This window comes from Oncorhynchus mykiss, chromosome 2, assembly GCF_013265735.2.
Source record: "Oncorhynchus mykiss isolate Arlee chromosome 2, USDA_OmykA_1.1, whole genome shotgun sequence".
In the NCBI taxonomy this organism is placed as follows: domain Eukaryota; kingdom Metazoa; phylum Chordata; class Actinopteri; order Salmoniformes; family Salmonidae; genus Oncorhynchus; species Oncorhynchus mykiss.
Genome location: NC_048566.1, coordinates 65,807,841 through 65,829,899, shown reverse-complemented (window position 1 = coordinate 65,829,899; position 22,059 = coordinate 65,807,841). Strand labels below are relative to the sequence as shown.

Sequence of the window (22,059 nt, the reverse complement as noted above, 5' to 3'; positions counted from 1 at the left end):
ACTTCTGACAAGACAATCATATTGAATTTGACATACTCCACATAAGTAGCTAATTAAATGATACTAACATTAAGTAAATTATGATTAAATATAGGCTACTGTCAAAATTAATTATGTACGATATGTCACTGAATATGGAACCTATTTGAACGTTCTTGTTTCAGGGGGACATAAATTACCCCCAACAACTGTGTTTTTCTCGGAAGAATATCGCAAGCCATTCGTTAGTCAACGTTTCTGTAACTTCACTGCACATTTTTTTTTAAATTGATTTTAGACACGAATCAAGAAACTTGATATAAGGATTGATGTATGACCTTAATTTAGAAGAATGTTAGTCAGTTATAGTAGCAGCTCTGAAGAGGAGACAGAACATTTACGATTAGGAGGGAATGTAACAAAAAGGAAGCAAAGTTGGCACAAAGATGACAACTCATTGAGGAAGAAGCACAAATCAGAAGAGCACACCCTCAATGCAAGGTAACTTCCTTTCCCAAATATTGTTTCAACTGTTCTCTATCGTCAGCTAGATAGGCTATGACATCTCCCAAACGAGTATGTCTCATTGTTATAAGTTGATTTGTTCCTTGATTGATATCTTTAATCACATCTCAGTAAGTGTATCTGTGAATAGGGAGCAGGATGACTCCAAGTCGAGACTGCCTGTTCCTGGCAGTGTGCTGGACATGTTCACGGAGGAAGATGAGGACCCACTGACTGACGACAGCATGCAACATGGTGGACGGATTCGCTCCTTCAAACACGAGAGGGGAAACTGGGCAACTTACGTGTACTTTCCATGTAAACGCCTTATCTTCAGAGCTGCATACATTCACACACACAATGTTTTTGTCTTGAAGGATTGCTTGCTGTCGGTTTTAACATCCTGCCACTTCTTCTTATTTCCTTCCTTAGACATCCCAGAGGAAGGGTTCTTGGAGCTGCTTGATGAGATGACTGAAGTAGCAGCATCCCACAGCTTCTCCCTCACTCATACAGATGAGTTTCACCTCAGTTTATCTAAGACAGTGGTTCTGAGGCATCACTGGATCCAGCCTTTCATACAGTCCCTCAGAACAGGCTTGACACACAGCAGGAGGTCTGCTATTCTTCTCAGTACACCGAGCTATTATGTTTAGTCCCTTTGTTTATGTGGAAGTGGAGTTACTATTCTCTGTTATATTTTGGTTAGAGGATGCATGTCACCAGAAGTACGCAGGCAGCAAACAAATACTATGCTAAATAGTCTGGATGAGGTAAAATGATTATGATCTTGTTTATAGGTTCATTTGTTTGGCTGAGAAGCTGAAGGTCTACTCTAATGATGAGAGAACCAGGTACAGTAGGATCTCTTGTCACGATCATTGACAGCATGAATGAAGAAGTGCATTCTAAAGTGCTTAGACTTATGGTTTATTTTGCAGCTAGTCTTATGGTCTAGTCTTCTGCTCTCCCCGACAGGATGTTCCTGGCTATGGAAGTCTCCACAGGACAGGCTCAGCTACTAGAGCTTGTGAAAGCAGTGGACAGCACTATGGAGGAGTTCAACCTTGACACGTTTTACAAGGTCTGAACACAAAACAATTTAGCGTATTAAAAATACACTACTGATTTCCAACCCATCACTGTTCTATCTCTCTCACAATTCTTATGACATCTCTCAAATATCTGTTAGGTGCATTGACATAGGATTTGGTCACTGCAGGAGCACGTTTCAGACACTAGTGGCACTGTTGAGCAAGGAATTGATAAACAAATAAACAGTATTGCATAAGATGAAGAGTGAATACTGAACTTTCACTTTTCTTCTAGAATCCTTCCTTCCATATAAGTCTGGCCTGGTGTGTTGGTGACTGCACTGAACACATTCGCAAAAAGTGTCTGCAGGAGTTGCAGGTATGACCTCTTCCTATATGTTTATTCTGTCCATGTATCAGTTTAATTTGGTAATCTCATCAATTAATAACATCTATGGCTGTTTCCTCCACCTGTGGCTTTGAGAGGACTTGATAGATGCAAACCATATGGCAGAAACTAGACGAAGTTAGCCTGTTGATCTCATCGGCTATCTAATCCTATCGGGAATGAAACAGCCCCAGTGTCTCACTCAGAGCCTAAAGCCTGGCCTGCGTTCAGCATGAAAAAATGTAATGCAACATTAAATTAAACTGTGCTGTTCTGAATGACAATTTGAGAAATGTAGAGGAGTTGGTTTGTGGGTTCAAAATACACTGCTGCCCTATAAATACAGCTCCAATCCAGATGTGTTGGTCATTACTGAGACGTGGTTAAGAAAGAGTGTTTTGAACACTGTTAACCTTTCTGGTTATAACATTTTTTGGCAAGACTGATCTTCCAAAGGTGGTGGTGTGGCAATTTTTTACCAAGGACCACCTTCAGTGCTCGGTTGTCTCCACCAAGTCTGTCTCCAAACAATTTTGATTTGCTGGTTTTAAGCATTTAACTTTCAAATAGCTCTTTGTTGACTGTTGCTGGGTGTTATCGTCCACCATCAGCACCTGATCAGCAGTCTGAATTTGTCGTGCTAGGTGACCTAAACTGGGACATGCTTAAACCACCTGACCAAGTCCTAAGGCAATGGGACTCCGTAACTCTTTCTCAGATTATTACCAATCCCACAAGGTATGACTCCAAACACCCAGAAAAGTCTACTCTCCTTGACGTTATCCTCACAAATAATCCTGATAGGAATCAGTCTGGTGTTCTCTGTAATGACCTTAGTGATCACTGTTTTCCAGCCTGTGTTCGTAATGGCTGCTCAGTGAAACGACCTGTTCTGATTTGCTAAAAAACTTGAATGAGCAAGGCTTCCTTCATGACCTGGCCTCTAAATTGGTATAGAATCAGCTTGATCCCCTCTGTGGAAGACACTTGGACTTTATTTTTTGATGGTTTCAGTGGTATTGTTAACAAACATGCCTCCGTAAAGAAAATGAGAATTAAAAACAGGTTCAGTCCCTCGTTCAACCGTGATCTGGCAGAGTTGCTCCACCTCAAGAATTCCATTTGGTGAAAGGCTCGGCACACGCATGCTCAGGCTGACTGGCTCTCGATCAGGCAAATGAGAAATAAGTGCTCTCAGGCTATCCGGAAGGCCAAAGTTAGTTACTTTAAGGAGCAGTTCTCCCTCTATGGGTCTAACCCCAAGAAGTTCTGGAAAACGGCCATGCCTCCTTGCCCGTCCAACATTTCCTCATCTCCCAACCCTTCTAATGCAACTAGGCCGATGCTCCTCCCTCTTTTTTTCCCCCCGCTACAAAGTTTCTCCTTGCAGGCGGTCACTGAGTCCGAGGTGCTAAAGGAGCTCCTTAAACTTGACCCCCAAAAAACATCTGGTTCAGATAGTTTAGACCCTTTCTTCTTCAAGGTTGCTGCCCCTATCATCGCCAAACCTACAGTGCCTTGCGAAAGTATTCGGCCCCCTTGAACTTTGCGACCTTTTGCCACATTTCAGGCTTCAAACATAAAGATATAAAACTATATTTTTTTTGAGAAGAATCAACAACAATCATGAAGTGGAACGACATTTATTGGATATTTCAAACTTTTTTAACAAATCAAAAACTGAAAAATTGGGCGTGCAAAATTATTCAGCCCCTTTACTTTCAGTGCAGCAAACTCTCTCCAGAAGTTCAGTGAGGATCTCTGAATGATCCAATGTTGACCTAAATGACTAATGATGATAAATACAATCCACCTATGTGTAATCAAGTCTCCGTATAAATGCACCTGCACTGTGATAGTCTCAGAGGTCCGTTAAAAGCGCAGAGAGCATCATGAAGAACAAGGAACACACCAGGCAGGTCCGAGATACTGTTGTGAAGAAGTTTAAAGCCGGATTTGGATACAAAAAGATTTCCCAAGCTTTAAACATCCAAAGGAGCACTGTGCAAGCGATAATATTGAAATGGAAGGAGTATCAGACCACTGCAAATCTACCAAGACCTGGCCGTCCCTCTAAACTTTCAGCTCATACAAGGAGAAGACTGATCAGAGATGCAGCCAAGAGGCCCATGATCACTCTGGATGAACTGCAGAGATCTACAGCTGAGGTGGGAGACTCTGTGCATAGGACAACAATCAGTCGTATATTGCACAAATCTGGCCTTTATGGAAGAGTGGCAAGAAGAAAGCCATTTCTTAAAGATATCCATAAAAAGTGTTGTTTAAAGTTTGCCACAAGCCACCCGGGAGACACACCAAACATGTGGAAGAAGGTGCTCTGGTCAGATGAAACCAAAATTGAACTTTTTGGCAACAATGCAAGATGTTATGTTTGGCGTAAAAGCAACACAGCTCATCACCTTGAACACACCATCCCCACTGTCAAACATGGTGGTGGCAGCATCATGGTTTGGGCCTGCTTTTCTTCAGCAGGGACAGGGAAGATGGTTAAAATTGATGGGAAGATGGATGGAACCAAATACAGGACCATTCTGGAAGAAAACCTGATGGAGTCTGCAAAAGACCTGAGACTGGGACGGAGATTTGTCTTCCAACAAGACAATGATCCAAAACATAAAGCTAAATCTACAATGGAATGGTTAAAAAATAAACATATCCAGGTGTTAGAATGGCCAAGTCAAAGTCCAGACCTGAATCCAATCGAGAATCTGTGGAAAGAACTGGAAACTGCTGTTCACAAATGCTCTCCATCCAACCTCACTGAGCTCGAGCTGTTTTGCAAGGAGGAATGGGAAAAAAATTCAGTCTCTCGATGTGCAAAACTGATAGAGACATACCCCAAGCGACTTACAGCTGTAATCGCAGCAAAAGGTGGCGCTACAAAGTATTAATTTAAGAGGGCTTTCTTGATGTCTATAGTATTCTCTCTGGTATGTAATCTGGTTTCTGCTTAGGTTATGGATGTCACTGCAACCTTACAGGTCCTAAATTATGTCACCCTTGATTCTAAGCAATGTTGTGCTGCTATTTTTATTGACTTGGCCAAAGCTTTTGATAAGGTAGACCATTCCATTCTTGTGAGCCAACTAAGGAGTATTGGTGTCTGAGGGGCCTATGGCCTGGTTTGCTAACTACCTCTCTCAAAGAATGCAGCGTATAAAGACAGAACATCTGCTGTCTCAGCCACTGCCTGTCACCAAGGGAGTACGCCAAGGCTCGATCCTAGGCCCCATGCTCTTCTCAATTTACAACAACATCGCTCAGGCAGTAGGAAGCTCTCCCATCCATGTACAGTGCCTTGCAAAAGTATTCATCCTCCTTGGCATTTTTCCTATTTTGTTGCATTACAACCTGTAATTTAAATATATTTTTATTTTGATTTCATATAATGGACATACACAAAATATTCCAAATTGGTGAAGTGAAAAAAATTCTGGAGAAAAAAAAAATTGAAAAGTGATGTGTGCATATGTATTCACCCCCTTTGCTAAGAAGCCCCTAAATAAGATATGGTGCAACCAGTTACCTTCAGAAGTCACATAATTAGTTAAAGTCCACCTGTGTGCAATCTGTGTCACATGATCTCAGTATATATATACACACCTGTTCTGAAAGGCCCCAGAATCTGCAACACCATTAAGCAAGGGGCACCACCAAGCAAGGGTCACCATGAAAAGCAAGAGTCACCATGAAGACCAGGAGCTCTCCAAACAGGTCAGGGACAAAGTTGTGGAGAAGTACAGATCAGGGTTGGGTTATAAAAAAATATCAGAAACTTTGAACATCCCACGGAGCACCATTTTAAATCCATTATTAAAAAATGGAATTAATATGGCACCACAACAAACCTGCCAAGATTGGGCCGCCCACCAAATCTCACGGACCAGGCAAGGAGGGCATTAATCAGAGAGGCAACAAAGAGACCAAAGATAACCATGAAGGAGCTGCAAAGCTCCACAGCAGAGATTGGAGTATCTGTCCATAGGACCACTTTAAGCCGTACACTCCACAGAACTGGACTTTACGGAAGAGTGACTAGAAAAAAGCCATTGCATAAAGAAAAAAATAAGCGAACATGTTTTGTGTTCACCAAAAAGCATGTGGGAGACTCCCCAAACATATGGAAGAAGGTACTCTGGTCAGAAATTTAGCTTTTTGGCCATCAAGGAAAACGCTACGTCTGATGCAAACCCAACACCTCTCATCACCCCGATAACACCATCCCCACAGTGAAGCATGGTGGTGGCAGCATCATGCTGTGGGGATGTTTTTCCTCAGCAGGGACTGGGAAACTGGTCCAAATTGAAGGAATGATGGATGGCGCTAAATACAGGGAAATTCTTAAGGGAATCCTGTTTGTCTTCCAGAGATTTGACACTGGGACGGATGTTCACCTTCCAGCAGGACAATGAGCCTAAGCATACTGCTAAAGCAACACCTAAGTGGTTTAAGGGAAAACATTTAAATGTGTTGGAATGGCCTAGTCAAAGCTCAGACCTCAATCCAATTGAGAATCTGGTATGACTTAAAGATTGTTGTACACCAGCGGAACCCATCCGACTTGAAGGAGCCGGAGCAGTTTTGCCTTCAAGAATGGGCAAAAATCCCAGTGGCTAGATGTGCCAAGCTTATAGTGACACACCAAGATATTTGCAGCTGTAATTGCTGCTAAAGGTGGCTCTACAAAGTATTGACTTTGAGGGGGTGAATAGTTATGCACACAAGTTTTTTTTTTTTGTCTTGTTTCACAAGAAAAAATATTTTGCTTCTTCAAAGTGGTAGGCATGTTGTGTAAATCAAATGAAACAAACCCCCAAAACATCTATTTTAATTCCAGGTTGTAAGGCAACAAAATAGGAAAAATGCCTAAGGGGGTGAATACTTTTGCAAGCCACTGTATATGCAGATGATAGTCTTATACTCAGCTGGCCCCTCCCCAGATTTTGTGTTAAACGCTCTACAACAAATCATTCTCAGTGTCCAACAAGCTTTCTCTGTCCATATCCTTGTTCTGAACACCTCCAAAATAAAGGTAATGTGGTTTGGTAAGAAGAATTCCCCTCTCCCCACCGGTGTGATTACTACCTCTGAGGGTTTAAAGCTTGAGGTAGTCACCTACAAGTACTTGGGAGTATGGCTAGACGGTACACTGTACTTCTCTCAGCACATATCAAAGCTGCAGGCTAAGGTTAAATCTAGACTTGGTTCCCTCTATTGTAATCGCTCCTTTTTCATCCCAGCTGCCAAGCTAACCCTGATTCAGATGACCATCCTACCCATGCTAGATTACGGAGACGTATTTTATAGATTGGCAGGTAAGGGTGCTCTAGAGCGGCTAAATGTTCTTTACCATTCGGCCATCAGATTTGCCACCAATGCTCCTTTATAGGACACATCACTGCACTATATACTGCTCTGTAAACTGGATCTGTACATCCATCGCAAGACCCATTTGTTGATGCTTGTTTATAAAGCCCTCTTAGGCCTCACTCCCCCCTATCTGAGATATCTACTGCAGCCCTCATCCTCCACAAACAACACCTGTTCTGCCAGTTACATTCTGTTAAAGGTCCCCAAAGCACACATACCTGGGTCACTCCTCTTTTCAGTTCACTACAGCTAGCGACTGGAACAAGCTGCAAAAAACACTCAAACTGGACAGTTATCTCCATCTCTTCATTCAAAGACTCAATCATGGACACTTACTGAAAGTTGTTGCTGCTTTGCGCAATGTATTGTTTTTGTGCTGTTGTCTTTGCCCAATGTTTGTACCATATTTTGTGTTGCTAACATGTGCTGCTGCCATGTGTTATCATGTGTTGCTGCCGTGCTGTTGTCATCGAAGGTCTCTATGTAGTGGTGTCTCTTGTCGTGATGTTTTGTCCTATTATTTTAAATCCAAGCCCCCGTTACCGTAGGCCGTCGTTGTAAGTAAGAATTTGTTCTTAACTGACTTGCCTAGTTAAATAATAAATATTAAATACATCACTCATTGCTTCAAGCCACACCCACCAAACGGAGCAAACGTACCTCAGTGTCTGTTTTAAGAATGTTGAAAGTTTTGGGGAAATGTGTCATTCAGTACAAGCTGTTATGCCACGTAGTGAACGCTCAATTTAACTGAATGCACCCATTGTGTTCTCTCGCCCATCAGGGTCTGGTCGACTCCCATGAGGATGGACCCTTTCTCTTGAGGCTGGATTGTCAAGAGCTGCGTTGTAAGGCTGGGAACAAGACCTTTTCCATTCCACTACACTGACAAAACCAGTTGTCATTCAGTCTAATGTTGGATACCTCAACAGTAAAATGTGAAAAAAGTATGTATTTTTAAATGAGTGAATCAAATCACCTTTCAATCTAGAAAACGGCAGTGATGCGATATTGATCAAGCAACTTCCTTTGAAGGTTGCGCATATCTTCGTACGTGAGGCTTGTTTTGCTAAAACATGTGTTCAAGCATTTCTGCTACAGTTCCTGTATGACAAGACACTGACCCTAGACTTGAGATTAAGAGTATTTCAAATACTTATTGACCTATGACAGTTGTCAGCTAAAGCTTTAATCTGTTCCATTAATCTTCACAGCCCCTTAATCCATTCTTTATAAAGAGCTCGACTTGATGTGAACTAGTAGGATAGACCCGTTAAGCTTTTATTTAAGAGAGGATGGAATAATCCAAAAATTATAATCCAGACGATAAGATGCAATGACTAGAATTGATGAATACAGAAACCCTGATTGTGTTGCATGTTGATATGATAGATGTGTTAAGACCGAGGGAAAGAGGTAGTTTGTTTTTGCCAGACTCTAGGCGTTCTGCAGGCACGCTCCACAGTAGATGTGAGAAGAGACTAGGGAAGAGGAACCTATGATGAGGCTAATATTGAGTGTCACCCCTTCTTACTTTAATAACAAAGAGCTCACACAGAAGGCTGGCTTAATGCAATGTTTAACATTATATTTTACTTAATCGTCACAACACACAGATCATGATAGTTCCAGCAATATATTGTTCAAGTCCAACCATAGCGCAATGGCATAGTTACAATCAAGGTGATCAGACCACGTCTTCCTGTCCTGTAAGCAATCCAGCATCGACAACAAGACCCTGATTTTATTAATTCATCAGCTTACGGCTGCTAATTCACCTAGTAAACTGTTACAACCTGGAAATCTGAGTTAATTGGGGAAAGACCTTTACAAATATTATCAATTAACATAGTACAAATTTGGAAAAACAGCAAATGTCTGCTGAGGGGATCATTTAAAATAGGATAAAACATTCAGTGCCGTCATCAATTCCTCCTCAGGCTCTGAGACCGTCATGTGTGCAAATGCCTATCAGTTCTCTCTTTGTACTATCCCCGTTCTTTATCTTTGTGAATTTGTCACTTAAGACAGCAAGACGAGGGGCAGTAGTTGGTTAAGGTTGCTCAAGGGCCAAAGAGCACAGTCTTGATGTAGGTTACTGTGGTAAAGTTGCGCAACATGGCCACATGCTCATTCCCCTCCAGTTCAAACATATGGACAGGCTGTGTCTGGTGGCCTATCCAACGCTTGCACTGGGTGGCACTCAGCAGGTTGACCGTCCCATCCCCATCTCCGAGAATCAGTGTGGGGTCTGTATCAGGAAAGATAGTGTAGAGAAAACCCTCTGCTGTGGCCACTCCGCTGCCATAAAGACAGTGTATGGCCACCCCAGGGGGCTCTAGTGCACTGACCAGTGGTTCAGTGTCTTGACGCATCTCCCAGCCATCTTCAAAGTCGATATCCTTGAAGAAGCGTTGGTAGTCCTTCACTGTGTAGTTGGTGGTGGGTGTTTGGATTAGCACCTTGTCAGCAGGCCAGGAATGTGCGTATGGGAACAGCCATGTGGTTGAGACCGCAGAGCGCTGCTGTGAGCGGATCTCTAGTGAACTGATGACTGGGATACGGTTATTATCACCTGCAAGGAAAGAGACATTATAATCCAATGCAATAGTGTAGATATAAAATACATGGTTGCTAAACATTAAATAGTATGCAGCCCACGGTAACTTTACTATTGTGGTTCTGACACCTATGTAATTCATGCAGAAAAGCATATGCAAACGCTTACCAGAAGCCACAACTCTCAGGGTTTTAGCCACACCAGCCCAAGGTGCACCCAGGGACACAAAGGCCTTGATGTAGCGATCCTTCCAGGCCTGGGGCTGATGGTTCAGGAAATACAGGGTGTACATGTTCCCCATGCTGTGGGCTATCAGGACAACCGGACCCCTAGCCTTCACGGCCATCTCCTCAATCATATGTTGCAGTCTCAAAAAGTAGGCTTTGTTCTCATCTGTTAAAAATGGGGGGAAACATGCATGAGACTGATCATTCCAAACTACTGCAATTAAATATTGTTATTAGAACAAAAATATAAAACGCAACGTGTAATGTGTTGGTTCCATGTTTCATGAGCTGAAATAAAACATCACAAATGTTCCATATGCACAAAAAGCTTCTCTCATTTGTGCACAAATTTGTTTACATCATTGTTAGTGAGCATTTATCATTTGCCAAGATAATCCATCCACCTGACAGGTGTGGTATAACAAGAAACTGATTAAACAGCATGATCATTACACAGGTGCACCTTCTGCTGGGGACAATAAAAGGCCACTCAAACATTTTGAGGGAGTGTGCAATTGGCATGATGACTGCAGGAATGTCCACCAGAGCTGTTGCCAGAGAATTTCATGTTAATTTCTCTACCATAAGTCGCCTCCAACGTTATTTTAGACGAGAATTTTGCAATATGTCCAACCGGCCACACAACCGCAGACCACGAATAACCAAGCCAGCCCAGGACCTCCACATCTGGCTTCTTTACCTGTGGGATCATGAGACTAGCCACCTGGACAGCTGATGAAATTGAAGACTATTTCTGTCTGTAATAAAGCCCTTTTGTAGGGAACAATTGGCTGGGCCTGGCTCCCCAGTGGGTAGGCCTTGCTCCGAAATGGGTGAGCCTATGGCCTCCCAGGCCCGCCCATGACTGTGCCCCTGCCCAGTCATGTGAAATCCATAGATGAGGGCCTAATTAATTGATTTCAATTGACTAATTTCCTTATATGAACTGTAACTCAGTAAAGTCATGGGAAAATTGTTGCATTTATATTTTTGTTCAGTATATATTCAATACACTATAAAGGTCTTAACACCCATCTTTCCCTTTCCTCTTAAATGTCACTCATAATGACTGGACCGAAGTCAGGTAATAAATCTTACAATAGAAGGCTAAAAACAACCTGACAACGAAGACTATCAACCTATAGTCGATGTCTGCGCCCCCACAAAAATCTAATTAGTGTAATGATAAAAAAAGATGTCTGTTTTAAGCTACAGATGTCAGCCTAACGCATCTGCAATGGAAGAGCTACAGCGGTGTTTGTCAGACCAGATCCCGAAAAATATCTGTAGTGTCCGAACAGGTTTTGGGTACAAACTAATATGACCACTCTTATGGCAAGATGACTCACGAACATGTACTCTTTTTTGCTCTACAACCCTTACAAGTGCTGTAGTGTACCGGGCCAAACCATTTTTATGGAAGTGAATAAGGCATTTCCACATTCCCAAAAATATATACAGTACCAGTCAAAAGTTTGGACACCTGCTCATTCAAGGGTTTCTTTATTTGTACTACTTTCTACATTGTAGAATTGTGAAAACTGAAATAACACATATGGAATCATGTAGTAAACCCCCCCCCCAAAAAAGTGTTAAACAAATCTAAATATAATTTATATTCTTCAAAGTAGCCACCCTTTGGCCTTCGACAGCTTTGCACACTATTGGTATTCTCTCAACCAGCTTAATGAGGTAGTCACCTGGAATGCATTTCAATTAACAGGTTGTTAAAAGTTCATTTGTGGAATTTCTTAAAACCTTTAGTGATTCCCCATCCCGCGTGCGGGAGCGTAATCAACGACTGACACTAATTAGCATAACGCAACGGACATAAATATTCCTAGAAAATATTCCTATTCATGAAAATCAAAAGTGAAATATATTGAGACACAGCTTAGCCTTTTGTTAATCACCCTGTCATCTCAGATTTTCAAAATATGCTTTACAGCCAAAGCTAGACAAGCATTTGTGTAAGTTTATCGATAGCCTAGCATAGCATTTTGTCCAGCTAGCAGCAAGTAACTTGGTCACGGAAATCAGAAAAGCAATCAAATTAAATAGATTACCTTTGATGAGCTTCGGATGTTTTCACTCACGAGACTCCCAGTTAGATAGCAAATGTTCCTTTTTTCCAAAAATAATATTTTTGTAGGCGAAATAGCTCCGTTTGTTCTTCACGTTTCGCTGAGAAATCGCCCGGAAATTGCAGTCACGAAAACGCAGAAAAATATTCCAAATTAGCTCCATAATAGCGACAGAAACATGGCAAACGTTGTTTATAATCAATCCTCAAGGTGTTTTTCAAATATCTATTCAATAATATATCCACCGGGACAATTGGTTTTTCAGTAGGGCCGATTGGAAAGATTGGCTACCTTTGTATTATACGCGAGAATCAAGGGAGTCATCAGGTGACCAGTTGTGCAATGTAGCCGCTTACAGGTATTCGTCAACATAAATGCGTAAAACTACGTCACAATGCTGTAGACACCTTGGGGAATACAGAGAAAAAGTAATCTTGTTGACAGCCCATTCACTGCTCAATAGGGACGCATTGGAACGCAGCGCTTTCAAAAGATGAGTCACTTCCGGATTGGATTTTTCTCAGGCTTTCGCCTGCAATATCAGTTCTGTTATACTCACAGACAATATTTTTACAGTTTTGGAAACTTTAGAGTTTTCTATCCTAAGCTGTCAATTATATGCATATTCTAGCATCTTATCCTGACAAAATATCCCGTTTACTACGGGAACGTTATTTTTCCAAAAATGAAAATACTGCCCCCAAGTCACGAAAGGTTTTAACTTAATGTGTTTGAGCCAATCAGGTGAGTTATGACAAGGGAGGGTTTTCTAATGATCAATTGACCTTTTAAAATGATATTTGGATTAGCTAACACAATCTGTCATTGGAACAGAGTGATGGTTGCTGATGGGCCTCTGTACACCTATGTAGATATTCCATTAAAATAATGCATTTTCCAGCTACAATAGTCATTTACAACATTAATGTCTACACTGTACTTCTTATCAATTTGATGTTATTTTAATGGGACAAAAAAATATATTCTAAGTGACCCCAAACTTTTGAACGGAAGAGTTTGTAAAATATATATTTTATTCCTACAGGGGCCCTATAATTCAAAATAAAATAAAATAAAACAATTCCATATGTTCGCTTAGTAGAAACCCAGCCCCGGACCCGTAGACTCTAGTCTAGGGCATTTAAAACTCTTACAACTTCTTCGGGATAGGCGTCCCGTCAACAGGACAGTTGTAAATCATGCAGCGCCTTGTCACAATCGCAGATTTTAGAGAAACAACAACAAATGTTCTCACTGCGATAGGTTTGAAAAATTCACCTCTGAAGGTGAAATGTGTACTTACATTCTGAATTCTTGCTCTGATTTTTCATCCAAAGGGTCCCAGAGATAACATGAAGTGTCGTTTTGTCAGATAAAATCATTTTTCATATCCTAAAAAGGTCCATATAGCATGCACAATCGATTTTGCATTTCCACTCGTTCAATTTGCAAAGAACGGAATCTGTGAAAATCTAACCCTAAACATTGTTTCAACCAGTCAAATCATGTTCGTATTTATTCCTCAGAGATCCTAGAACATAAACCAGACTTCACTATATCATTAGGGGTGTAGTATATCCTATAGGACACCGAATTTGGTCAGAGAGTGACGCCTTCATGGCACGCCGATGACTCGAGCGGTCTTCATTTGATTGACTGTAACTTTGTTAAATTAGCACCAATCGGGGTCAAACAAAGTTAGCTAGATAGCCAATGAGCTTGGCTTTACGGGAGTATCTGGAAACCCTGTGTCTGTGGCAAAATGTAGCTGCTAACCTTGTGCGACAGCAAGCCTTTCCTTTTGGACAAAAATTAAGAATATGGAGAGTTGTGAAAACTGGGTGTTTTGCAATTGTTGAACTTATAATATGGCTACTAATACTGGAAAAGCTCAATCAAAGCACATACACTGCTGCCATCTTATGGACACCATCGGAATTACAACCAGAGTGATGGCTAGAACTGTGACCTTTCTGTTGCATTTCAAAGATGGTGGTAAAAAAAACAACGTTTTTTTCCCTTTGTATTTCCTTCTACCAGATCTGTTGTTATATTCTCCTACATTTCCATAAACTTCAAAGTGTTTCCTTTCAAATGGTACCAAGAATATGAATATCCTTGCTTCAGGGCCTGAGCTACAGGCAGTTAGATTTGGGTATGTCATTTTCGGCAAAAATTGAAGAAAAAAAAGGGAGCCATCCCTATAACCTACAAGATCCACAGCCTGCTGGTTCTCTGTTCTACCTGATAATTAATTTCACCCACCTGTTGTCCAAGGTCTAAATGAGTCCCTGATTAGAGGGGACCAATGAAAAAAAAGCAGTGGGACTGGCTTCGAGGTCCAGAGTTGAGTTTGAGAGTTCTAGGGGGTGTCAATAACATTGCTAGCTCCTTGCAAGGACATACAATCCATCCAAAGACCAAGCTCTGTTCATCAGACCACAAATGTTTCTTTGACAGACATGCATCTACATTAAAATGTGTGTGTAAGAAAATGAAAAGAGACTGATTTACTTGGAGCTTTACGCCAGTCATACGGAGCTCCTCGAACATCGTCATCTCTGGTGTATCCCCACTCCACCAGTGCCTGCACTATGTTGAAGAAATACACACCTGCAACAAAAACAATAGTAGCTCACTTAAACCCACACACAAGCAAAGACTGACATACTTGCACACTATTAGGGAGACTGTTGAATAGATACTTTAGGCACGCTAGGGTGATGGGTCCACTCACCAACATCGCCCTTGCTAGGGTCAAGGTATTCCAGAGGGAAGGTCTGTCCAAAGCCAGGCACTCTGACATCTACCCCCGGAGGTGCTTCTGTCTGCCTTGTTGTACGGTTATAAATCAGTCTAATGCAGACAGACATCCCAGAATATTAGAAAAGTTCAAGATGGACTCAGCGATATGTGGATGCAGGAAAAACAGCATAGTGGGTCAATTTCCAAAACTACTAAGAGCGTTGACGCGCAAGGCTCAACTTCTCTGCCGTTTTTAGTCCCGTGGCTAGCGTGCTGTAATAGCATGAAGCAAACCCTTGCACAGGCACAGATACTGTGAGAGCAAAGGGTTGCATCTCACTCAATATCTGCAGTGTTGCTCATGGCAGTCATTTAGCTGAGTCTACCTTTAATTACAATGACATTACAGTTTACAATATAAGTATTGTGAAGATGATATGGGATAGAATTGGAAACTTTCACTTCTTCCCTTAATTCATGAGCTGTTCCTGGAATAAAGCCACAGCACAATGACATGTAGTTACTTGGTTAGCGACCCATCTGGAAGCACCTGTTTGAATTATTTTTCAGTAGAATTTCTGCATTTCAAGAGGAACTAGTCCTAATCGAGGTTGAAAAGAAAGACCCAACTGGTTGTGAACTATGCCTTCACTATTAAATGAACTATACGCTCTGAGACCGACTAATTGTTGAAAACATATTGATTACAAAGGGGATTCAAAGGTCAGAAGATAACCTATTCAACCTAGGCTACAGAAAAACAGATCTCTAGAAAAACAGATCCCTCTCTCTCATGCCTACCCTGCCAGCTACGTAATAGTATTACAATTATTTTATTATTAATGTCAAGTTGCCAGTAGAGATGCTGACAGTAGCTTTATACAGAGCTCATACTAAATCAGATACCCCCAACCCCTCCTCGCACCAATCACCCTATTTTCCACCTCACACAACACTAAGCACTGACCTTATGTTGTCAATCCAGCAGTCAATGGCCACCGGCACCATCAGTTCCAGGTTGAGCCATAATGTGAAGTAGGCGTCAGTCTTTTTGTAGCAGATGTAGTGAACCACGCTGGGCTTGTCCAGCTTGGCCTCCAGCTGGTTCCCCAGGTCCCCAGGAACTGTGGGACAAGACAATATGATGAGGATGGCCAATCAAAGACATTATCAATTTAGAGTGTGATAAAGGTGATCAGTTGCCATTTATTAGCCCAATGTACTAGAAAAACCACTGAGTGTACCTCCCCTCTTTTCCTACCAGCCCCCCCCCCCCCCCCCCCCCCAATTAAACCCCATTTCTTGAACTATTTGAGACAAACTCATGGTTGGGGGGAGGGGGGGTAATGTAGAGATTAGTGGTCAATCACTGAAATCCTGCCAGATTAAAATTTCAACATGTGAGTCTGTGATTACATACAACCCTTTGTGACCCTGAGTCAACCACAAGTTAAAAGCTGAAACCAGAAAGGAAACCCTAGGGCAGCATTTCCCAAACTCAGTCCTTGGGACCCCAAGAGGTGCACGTTTTGGTTTATGCCCCATTACTACACAGTTGATTAAAACAATCAAAGCTTGATGATTTGTATCAGCTGTGCAGTGCTAGGGCAAAAACCCGAAACGTGAACGGATTTTGAGAAACACTGACCTAGGGAAAACTTTACTGACTGCCATCACATGCATGTAGACTTACAAACACTGCTAGGGTACCGTTAAATGTTGTAACTTGCCAAACTCTAGATATGACAGTGAGACAACCTTAGTTGAAACATACAAATCATACTACTAATTTCTAGGCTGCTATAATTATTTTCATGATTAACTGTATAACTGAGCATAATTAAAATGGTGATAGGACTGATCATTTTCTGTTCTCAATGACAGAAAACAGAATTACTACAATGTGGTTACATTTCTGTTACATAGTAACAGCAGCTAGATAGACCGGTCGCTAGAGACATTGTAGCGCATGGGAAACAAAATGTCCAAGTCAAATTAAGTTCAATTTCAAACAATTGGAGACAGATGCTACATTGTAATGTTGGAGACAACAATGTAGCCTTATTAAGCATGCATCGACCAACAACAGTTTAGTTGATTTGTATATTAGCTCGTTTTTTTTTTTATCCCCTGTATGTAATGAAATAATACACGGTTCAACTCGGGATCATCTAATATATATATATATATATATATATATGAGAGAAACATGATGCATGAGTTTTTTTTGGACGCACGAGTTTATTCTAACTAGCCTTGTTCGCTGTCTGACCATCTGTTTCACAATAATGAACAGCTGAAAATAGAAGAGCTAGCTATCGTTATACATCAAGGATAAACAATGACCACTTACTTAGAACTACTGGAGGTTTTTCCGATCGACATGCATTGCCCGGGAGACATTTCTCAAATGTTCTGCCTTTGATGTATGGTACCAAAATCAACAACAAACACAGCTGGAAGAGCGCTGGGCTAGTCAACCCACAGGATACCATTTCTCCCATTCACTCATAACACTAGTCCCCCACCCTGGAAAAGTTGGCTTGAGATTCGCTATTCGCCAGACATTCGGACCTCCAAACTTCAATAGCTGGCGAACGATTTGAGCTACACACCTCAGATTGGTCCCTTTTGTGAAGGACAAAGGGTTTACATTGCACAAGTCTTATTTTCCCGATTCTGACCCGAGTTAAGTAATCACATGGCAATTGTGGAGACAGCCTGGCACCCCGTCAATGCAACTAGTTAGGGATCTTCAACAAAGTGCATGATCACAATATTCACATTTCAATAGGTCTTACACCAAGTGACTTAGCAACCTAATATCTTCTTCTTCTATGATATAATACTGTTTGCAACAATTGAATGTGCATTATCTTTTTACATTTTTTTTAATTTCACCTTTATTTAACCAGGTAGGCTAGTTGAGAACAAGTTCTCATTTGCAACTGGGACCTGGCCAAGATAAAGCATAGCAGTGTGAACAGACAACACAGAGTTACACATGGAGTAAACAACTAACAAGTCAACAACACAGTAGAAAAAAAGAGAGTCTATATACATTGTGTGCAAAAGGCATGAGGAGGTAGGCGAATAATTACAATTTTGCAGATTAACACTGGAGTGATAAATGATCAGATGGTCATGTACAGGTAGAGATATTGGTGTGCAAAAGAGCAGAAAAGTAAATAAATATAAACAGTATGGGGATGAGGTAGGTCAAATTGGGTGGGCTATTTACCGATAGACTATGTACAGCTGCAGCGATCGGTTAGCTGCTCAGATAGCAGATGTTTGAAGTTGGTGAGGGAGATAAAAGTCTCCAACTTCAGTGATTTTTGCAATTCGTTACAGTCACAGGCAGCAGAGAACTGGAACGAAAGGTGGCCAAATGAGGTGTTGGCTTTAGGGATGATCAGTGAGATACACCTGCTGGAGCGCGTGCTACGGGTGGGTGTTGCCATCGTGACCGGTGAACTGAGATAAGGCGGAGCTTTACCTAGCATGGACTTGTAGATGACCTGGAACCAGTGGGTCTAGCGACTAATATGTAGCGAGGGCCAGCCGACTAGAGCATACAGGTCGCAGTGGTGGGTGGTATAAGGTGCTTTAGTAACAAAACGGATGGCACTGTGATAAACTGCATCCAGTTTGCTGAGTAGAGTATTGGAATCTATTTTGTAGATGACATCGCCGAAGTCGAGGATCGGTAGGATAGTCAGTTTTACTAGGGTAAGTTTGGCGGCGTGAGTGAAGGAGGCTTTGTTGCGGAATAGAAAGCCGATTCTAGATTTGATTTTAGATTGGAGATGTTTGATATGAGTCTGGAAGAAGAGTTTACAGTCTAGCCAGACATCTAGGTACTAGATGCTAGTCGGGCGTGCGGGTGCAGGCAGCGAACGGTTGAAAAGCATGCATTTGAGTCTTATGGATTATGCCACCTACTGTGCTAGTGGATAATAAGGATCCCAAAAAAGAAATAATGTGGATGCATTTTTTTTGAAAATATCATACAAACTATTAAACTATTTTTTTACTAAACAAAATCAACCTGCTTTTCTCTAACAAAAAACAAAACAAATTATAATCAGGTCCCTACACAGGCTCAGAAGACTCCTGTGAGGGCAGGACATTTCCAAGCAACAATTGTCCTTGCAGTGCTTCTGCCATGAAGTCTTGGAGCCCCCAAAACTTCTTGGCTGCAGATATAATGATGTCCAGCTTCTTGGACACTGCTGTACAATTAATCACTGTGGCCAGAAATGCATCCACCTCCATATCTTCTTCAACACTGTGGCCTCTAGCCCCTTCGACTCTCTTCATCTCCTCCACATAGGAGATCTGCTGAACAGCCCTGATCCTTGACACCTCAACCGCTTTCACCCTAACAGGGCAACTCAAGGAACTCTGGAGTAAGATCCCCACCGCAGTTGCAACATTTTCCATTCAAAGATTCTTCAATACCATATTTCTCCCATCTCCAAACATTTGACACATGACCATATATTTTACAATTCCCACACTGTAGTGGTTTGGACACAAATACTCTCACAGCATACCTCACATAGCCAAGCTTCACATGTTCACATGTAGAATCTCCCTAAACAACAATAGTAGCGATAGGCTTTTCTCCTTCCTTCCATTTACCATACAGGTCAAGTGACGTGTACTGACCACTTTCTGAAAAAGGTACTCGTCATCTACAGTATATCTAACGAGACTCCAGCTATAACTCCTTTGGCAGGCGCCCTGCTCCGTAGATCAACACAGGTTACTTCTGATGTGGCAATTTAGCCAGATCCAGTGCACGCTTCTTCTATTCTTCATTTATTTTTTATTTCACCTTTATCTAACCAAGTAGGCAAGTTGAGAACAAGTTCTCATTTACAATTGCGACCTGGCCAAGATAAAGCAAAGCAGTTCAACACATACAACGACACAGAGTTCCACATGGAGTAAAACAAACATACAGTCAATAATACAGTAGAAACAAGTCTATATACGATGTGAGCAAATGAGGTGAGATAAGGGAGGTAAAGGCAAAAAAAAGTCCATGGTGGCAAAGTAAATACAATATAGCAAGTAAAACACTGGAATGGTAGATTTGCAGTGGAAGAATGTGCAAAGTATAAATAAAAATAATGGGGTGCAAAGGAGCAAAATAAATAAATAAAACTAAATAAATACAGTAGGGAAAGAGGTAGTTGTTTGGGCTAAATTATAGGTGGTCTATGTACAGGTGCAGTAATCTGTGAGCTGCTCTGACAGCTGGTGCTTAAAGCTAGTGAGGGAGATAAGTGTTTCCTGTTTCAGAGATTTTCATCAACACAATTAACCAAAACAAGGCCACATCTAGTCACCTTGATTGAATCCACCTTTCCCACTGCTCTCTTCACAGCCCTTGATAGTAAAAATGGATTTCCCAATTTACCTCCTTGTCCAAAAAACGCAGTCCAATAACAAATGCATTATTGGACCAGTCCGTCATAGGTACCTCTCCTCCACCTCCTGGAAACCCATTTTCTCTGTCCACCAACCTCATTTCAGCTGTCCATTATCCCTCATACAGAGAGGCATGTTGCATACCCTTTAGTTTTCTCATAAAGTTATTCCTACATTTAAAATATATCAATTACATTTCAACAGCTCCTTGATCACATGACCTAGACACCTCAAACCAACTTTGGAATGTTCAGTGGGTAGGGACACCCTCTTTGGTTTTCTGATTTTAATTTACATTTTCCTTTACCTTAATTTATGAATGACGTGTTTTACTTAGAATTTCAATAGCTACTTCATCACATGACCTAGGCACCTTAAACCAACTTTCTATTGTACACAGGCTCCGGAAACACATTGTACACCCTTTGGTTGTCCTATAAAGCGCTTACAAGATTTTTATAGAAATATAAACAAATTGAGAATTTCCGTAGCTTTTCAACCATGTGATTTACCAATCTAATTTCAACTGTCCATTTTCCTTATCTAGAGAGGCATGTTGCCCACCCTTTAATTTTCTCATAAAATGATCCCTACATGTTTTAAATATATGTATGTTTACAAAAAAATGCTTCAAATTCAATAGCTCCTTGATCACATGACCTAGACACCTTAAACCAACTTTGGCATGTTCAGAGGGTAGGGACACACTTTGCACACGCTTTGGTTTTTTGAATAATTCATTTTTTTCCCCTTGCCTTAATTTATAAGTAAAATTCTTGATTTAGAATTTCAATAGCTACTGGATCACATGATCTAGGCACCTTAAACCAACGTTGTATTGTTCACAGGGTAGGGATACACATTACACATCATTTGATTTTCCCATAAAGCACTTACACAATTTTATGTCAATATTTGAAAATGTTCAAATGTAATAGCTCTTCAACCACGTGACAAAACAATCTCATTTCAACTGTCCATTATTCCTTATATAGAGAGGCAGGTTGCACACCTTTTACTTTTCTCATAAAATGATTCCTATTCTTTTTTTAATGTTTATTATTTATCAACCACTTTTTGCCAATCCGCTCTGACTTCAAAATATCCAGAGTCGCTCCCCTCCTCAAGAAACCAACACTCGAACCCTCTGACATCAAAAAACTACTGGCCGGTATCCCTTCTTGCTTTTCTTTCCAAAACACTTGAGCGTGCTGTCTCTGGCCAACTCTCTCGCTATCTCTCTCAGAACGATCTTCTTGACCCTAACCAGTCAAGACGGGCTACTCAACTTAGACTGTTTTCCTTTGTGTCACAGAGACTCTCCGCACTGCCATAGCTGACTCTCTCTCCTCTGTTCTCATTATCCTAGATCTGTCCACTGCCTTTGACACCGTGAACCATCAGATCCTCCTCTCCACCCTCTTAGGGCTGGGCGCCTCAGGCTCTGGACACTCTTGAATTGCATCCTACCCTGCAGGGCACTCCTACCAGGTGACGTGGAGAGGATCTGTCTGCACCAACTACTCTCACTACTGGTGTCCCCCAGGGCTCGGTTCTAGGCCCTATCCTCTTCACTCACAGCTCTGTCATATCCACACATGGTCTCTCCTAACATTGCTATGTGGATGACACTCAACTACTTTTCTCCTTCCCCCCTTCTGACATCCAGGTTGGCGACACACATCTCTGCATGCCTGGCTGATAT

The 22,059-nt window shown here is 41.5% G+C and overlaps 2 protein-coding genes across 4 annotated transcripts; one reads left to right on the top strand and one right to left on the bottom strand.

Annotated features, from left to right (window-relative positions):
• Positions 1-159: 159 nt before the first annotated feature.
• usb1 (U6 snRNA biogenesis 1) lies at positions 160-8,243 on the top strand. 3 transcript variants are annotated; one of them, XM_021568612.2, is made up of 7 exons: positions 160-480; positions 635-801; positions 916-1,099; positions 1,284-1,337; positions 1,462-1,567; positions 1,813-1,896; positions 8,081-8,243. In XM_021568612.2, exons 1-7 carry the CDS (start codon positions 332-334, stop codon positions 8,183-8,185), a joined length of 849 nt encoding a protein of 282 aa, XP_021424287.1. In that variant the 5' UTR covers positions 160-331; the 3' UTR covers positions 8,186-8,243. The 3 variants fall into 3 exon arrangements, with proteins under 3 accessions (XP_021424287.1, XP_021424279.1, XP_021424295.1); XM_021568604.2 differs by having other exon boundaries at positions 171-480; positions 620-801; XM_021568620.2 differs by having other exon boundaries at positions 172-480; positions 616-801.
• A 616-nt stretch (positions 8,244-8,859) lies between these two features.
• pla2g15 (phospholipase A2, group XV) lies at positions 8,860-17,670 on the bottom strand. The gene is made up of 6 exons (XM_021568592.2): positions 17,266-17,670; positions 15,880-16,036; positions 14,905-15,023; positions 14,682-14,780; positions 10,025-10,249; positions 8,860-9,871 (listed from the first exon to the last, which is right to left on the bottom strand). The coding sequence occupies exons 1-6, from the start codon at positions 17,414-17,416 to the stop codon at positions 9,360-9,362; spliced, it is 1,263 nt and encodes a 420-aa protein (XP_021424267.1). The 5' UTR covers positions 17,417-17,670; the 3' UTR covers positions 8,860-9,359.
• Between the last annotated feature and the right edge of the window lie 4,389 nt (positions 17,671-22,059).

Excerpts from the sequence above, each read along its gene's own strand:
- usb1 (XM_021568604.2), top strand. The coding sequence starts at position 332 with ATGTTAGTCAGTTATAGTAGCAGCTCTGAAGAGGAGACAGAACATTTA. Across the intron at positions 802-915 it reads AACTTACGTGTACTTTCCAT|ACATCCCAGAGGAAGGGTTC; the intron begins GTAAACGCCTTA and ends TTCCTTCCTTAG. Across the intron at positions 1,338-1,461 it reads TCTAATGATGAGAGAACCAG|GATGTTCCTGGCTATGGAAG; the intron begins GTACAGTAGGAT and ends TCTCCCCGACAG.
- pla2g15 (XM_021568592.2), bottom strand. The coding sequence starts at position 17,416 with ATGGGAGAAATGGTATCCTGTGGGTTGACTAGCCCAGCGCTCTTCCAG. Across the intron at positions 16,037-17,265 it reads AAAACCTCCAGTAGTTCTAA|TTCCTGGGGACCTGGGGAAC; the intron begins GTAAGTGGTCAT and ends CTTGTCCCACAG. Across the intron at positions 15,024-15,879 it reads TGCTGGATTGACAACATAAG|ACTGATTTATAACCGTACAA; the intron begins GTCAGTGCTTAG and ends TGTCTGCATTAG.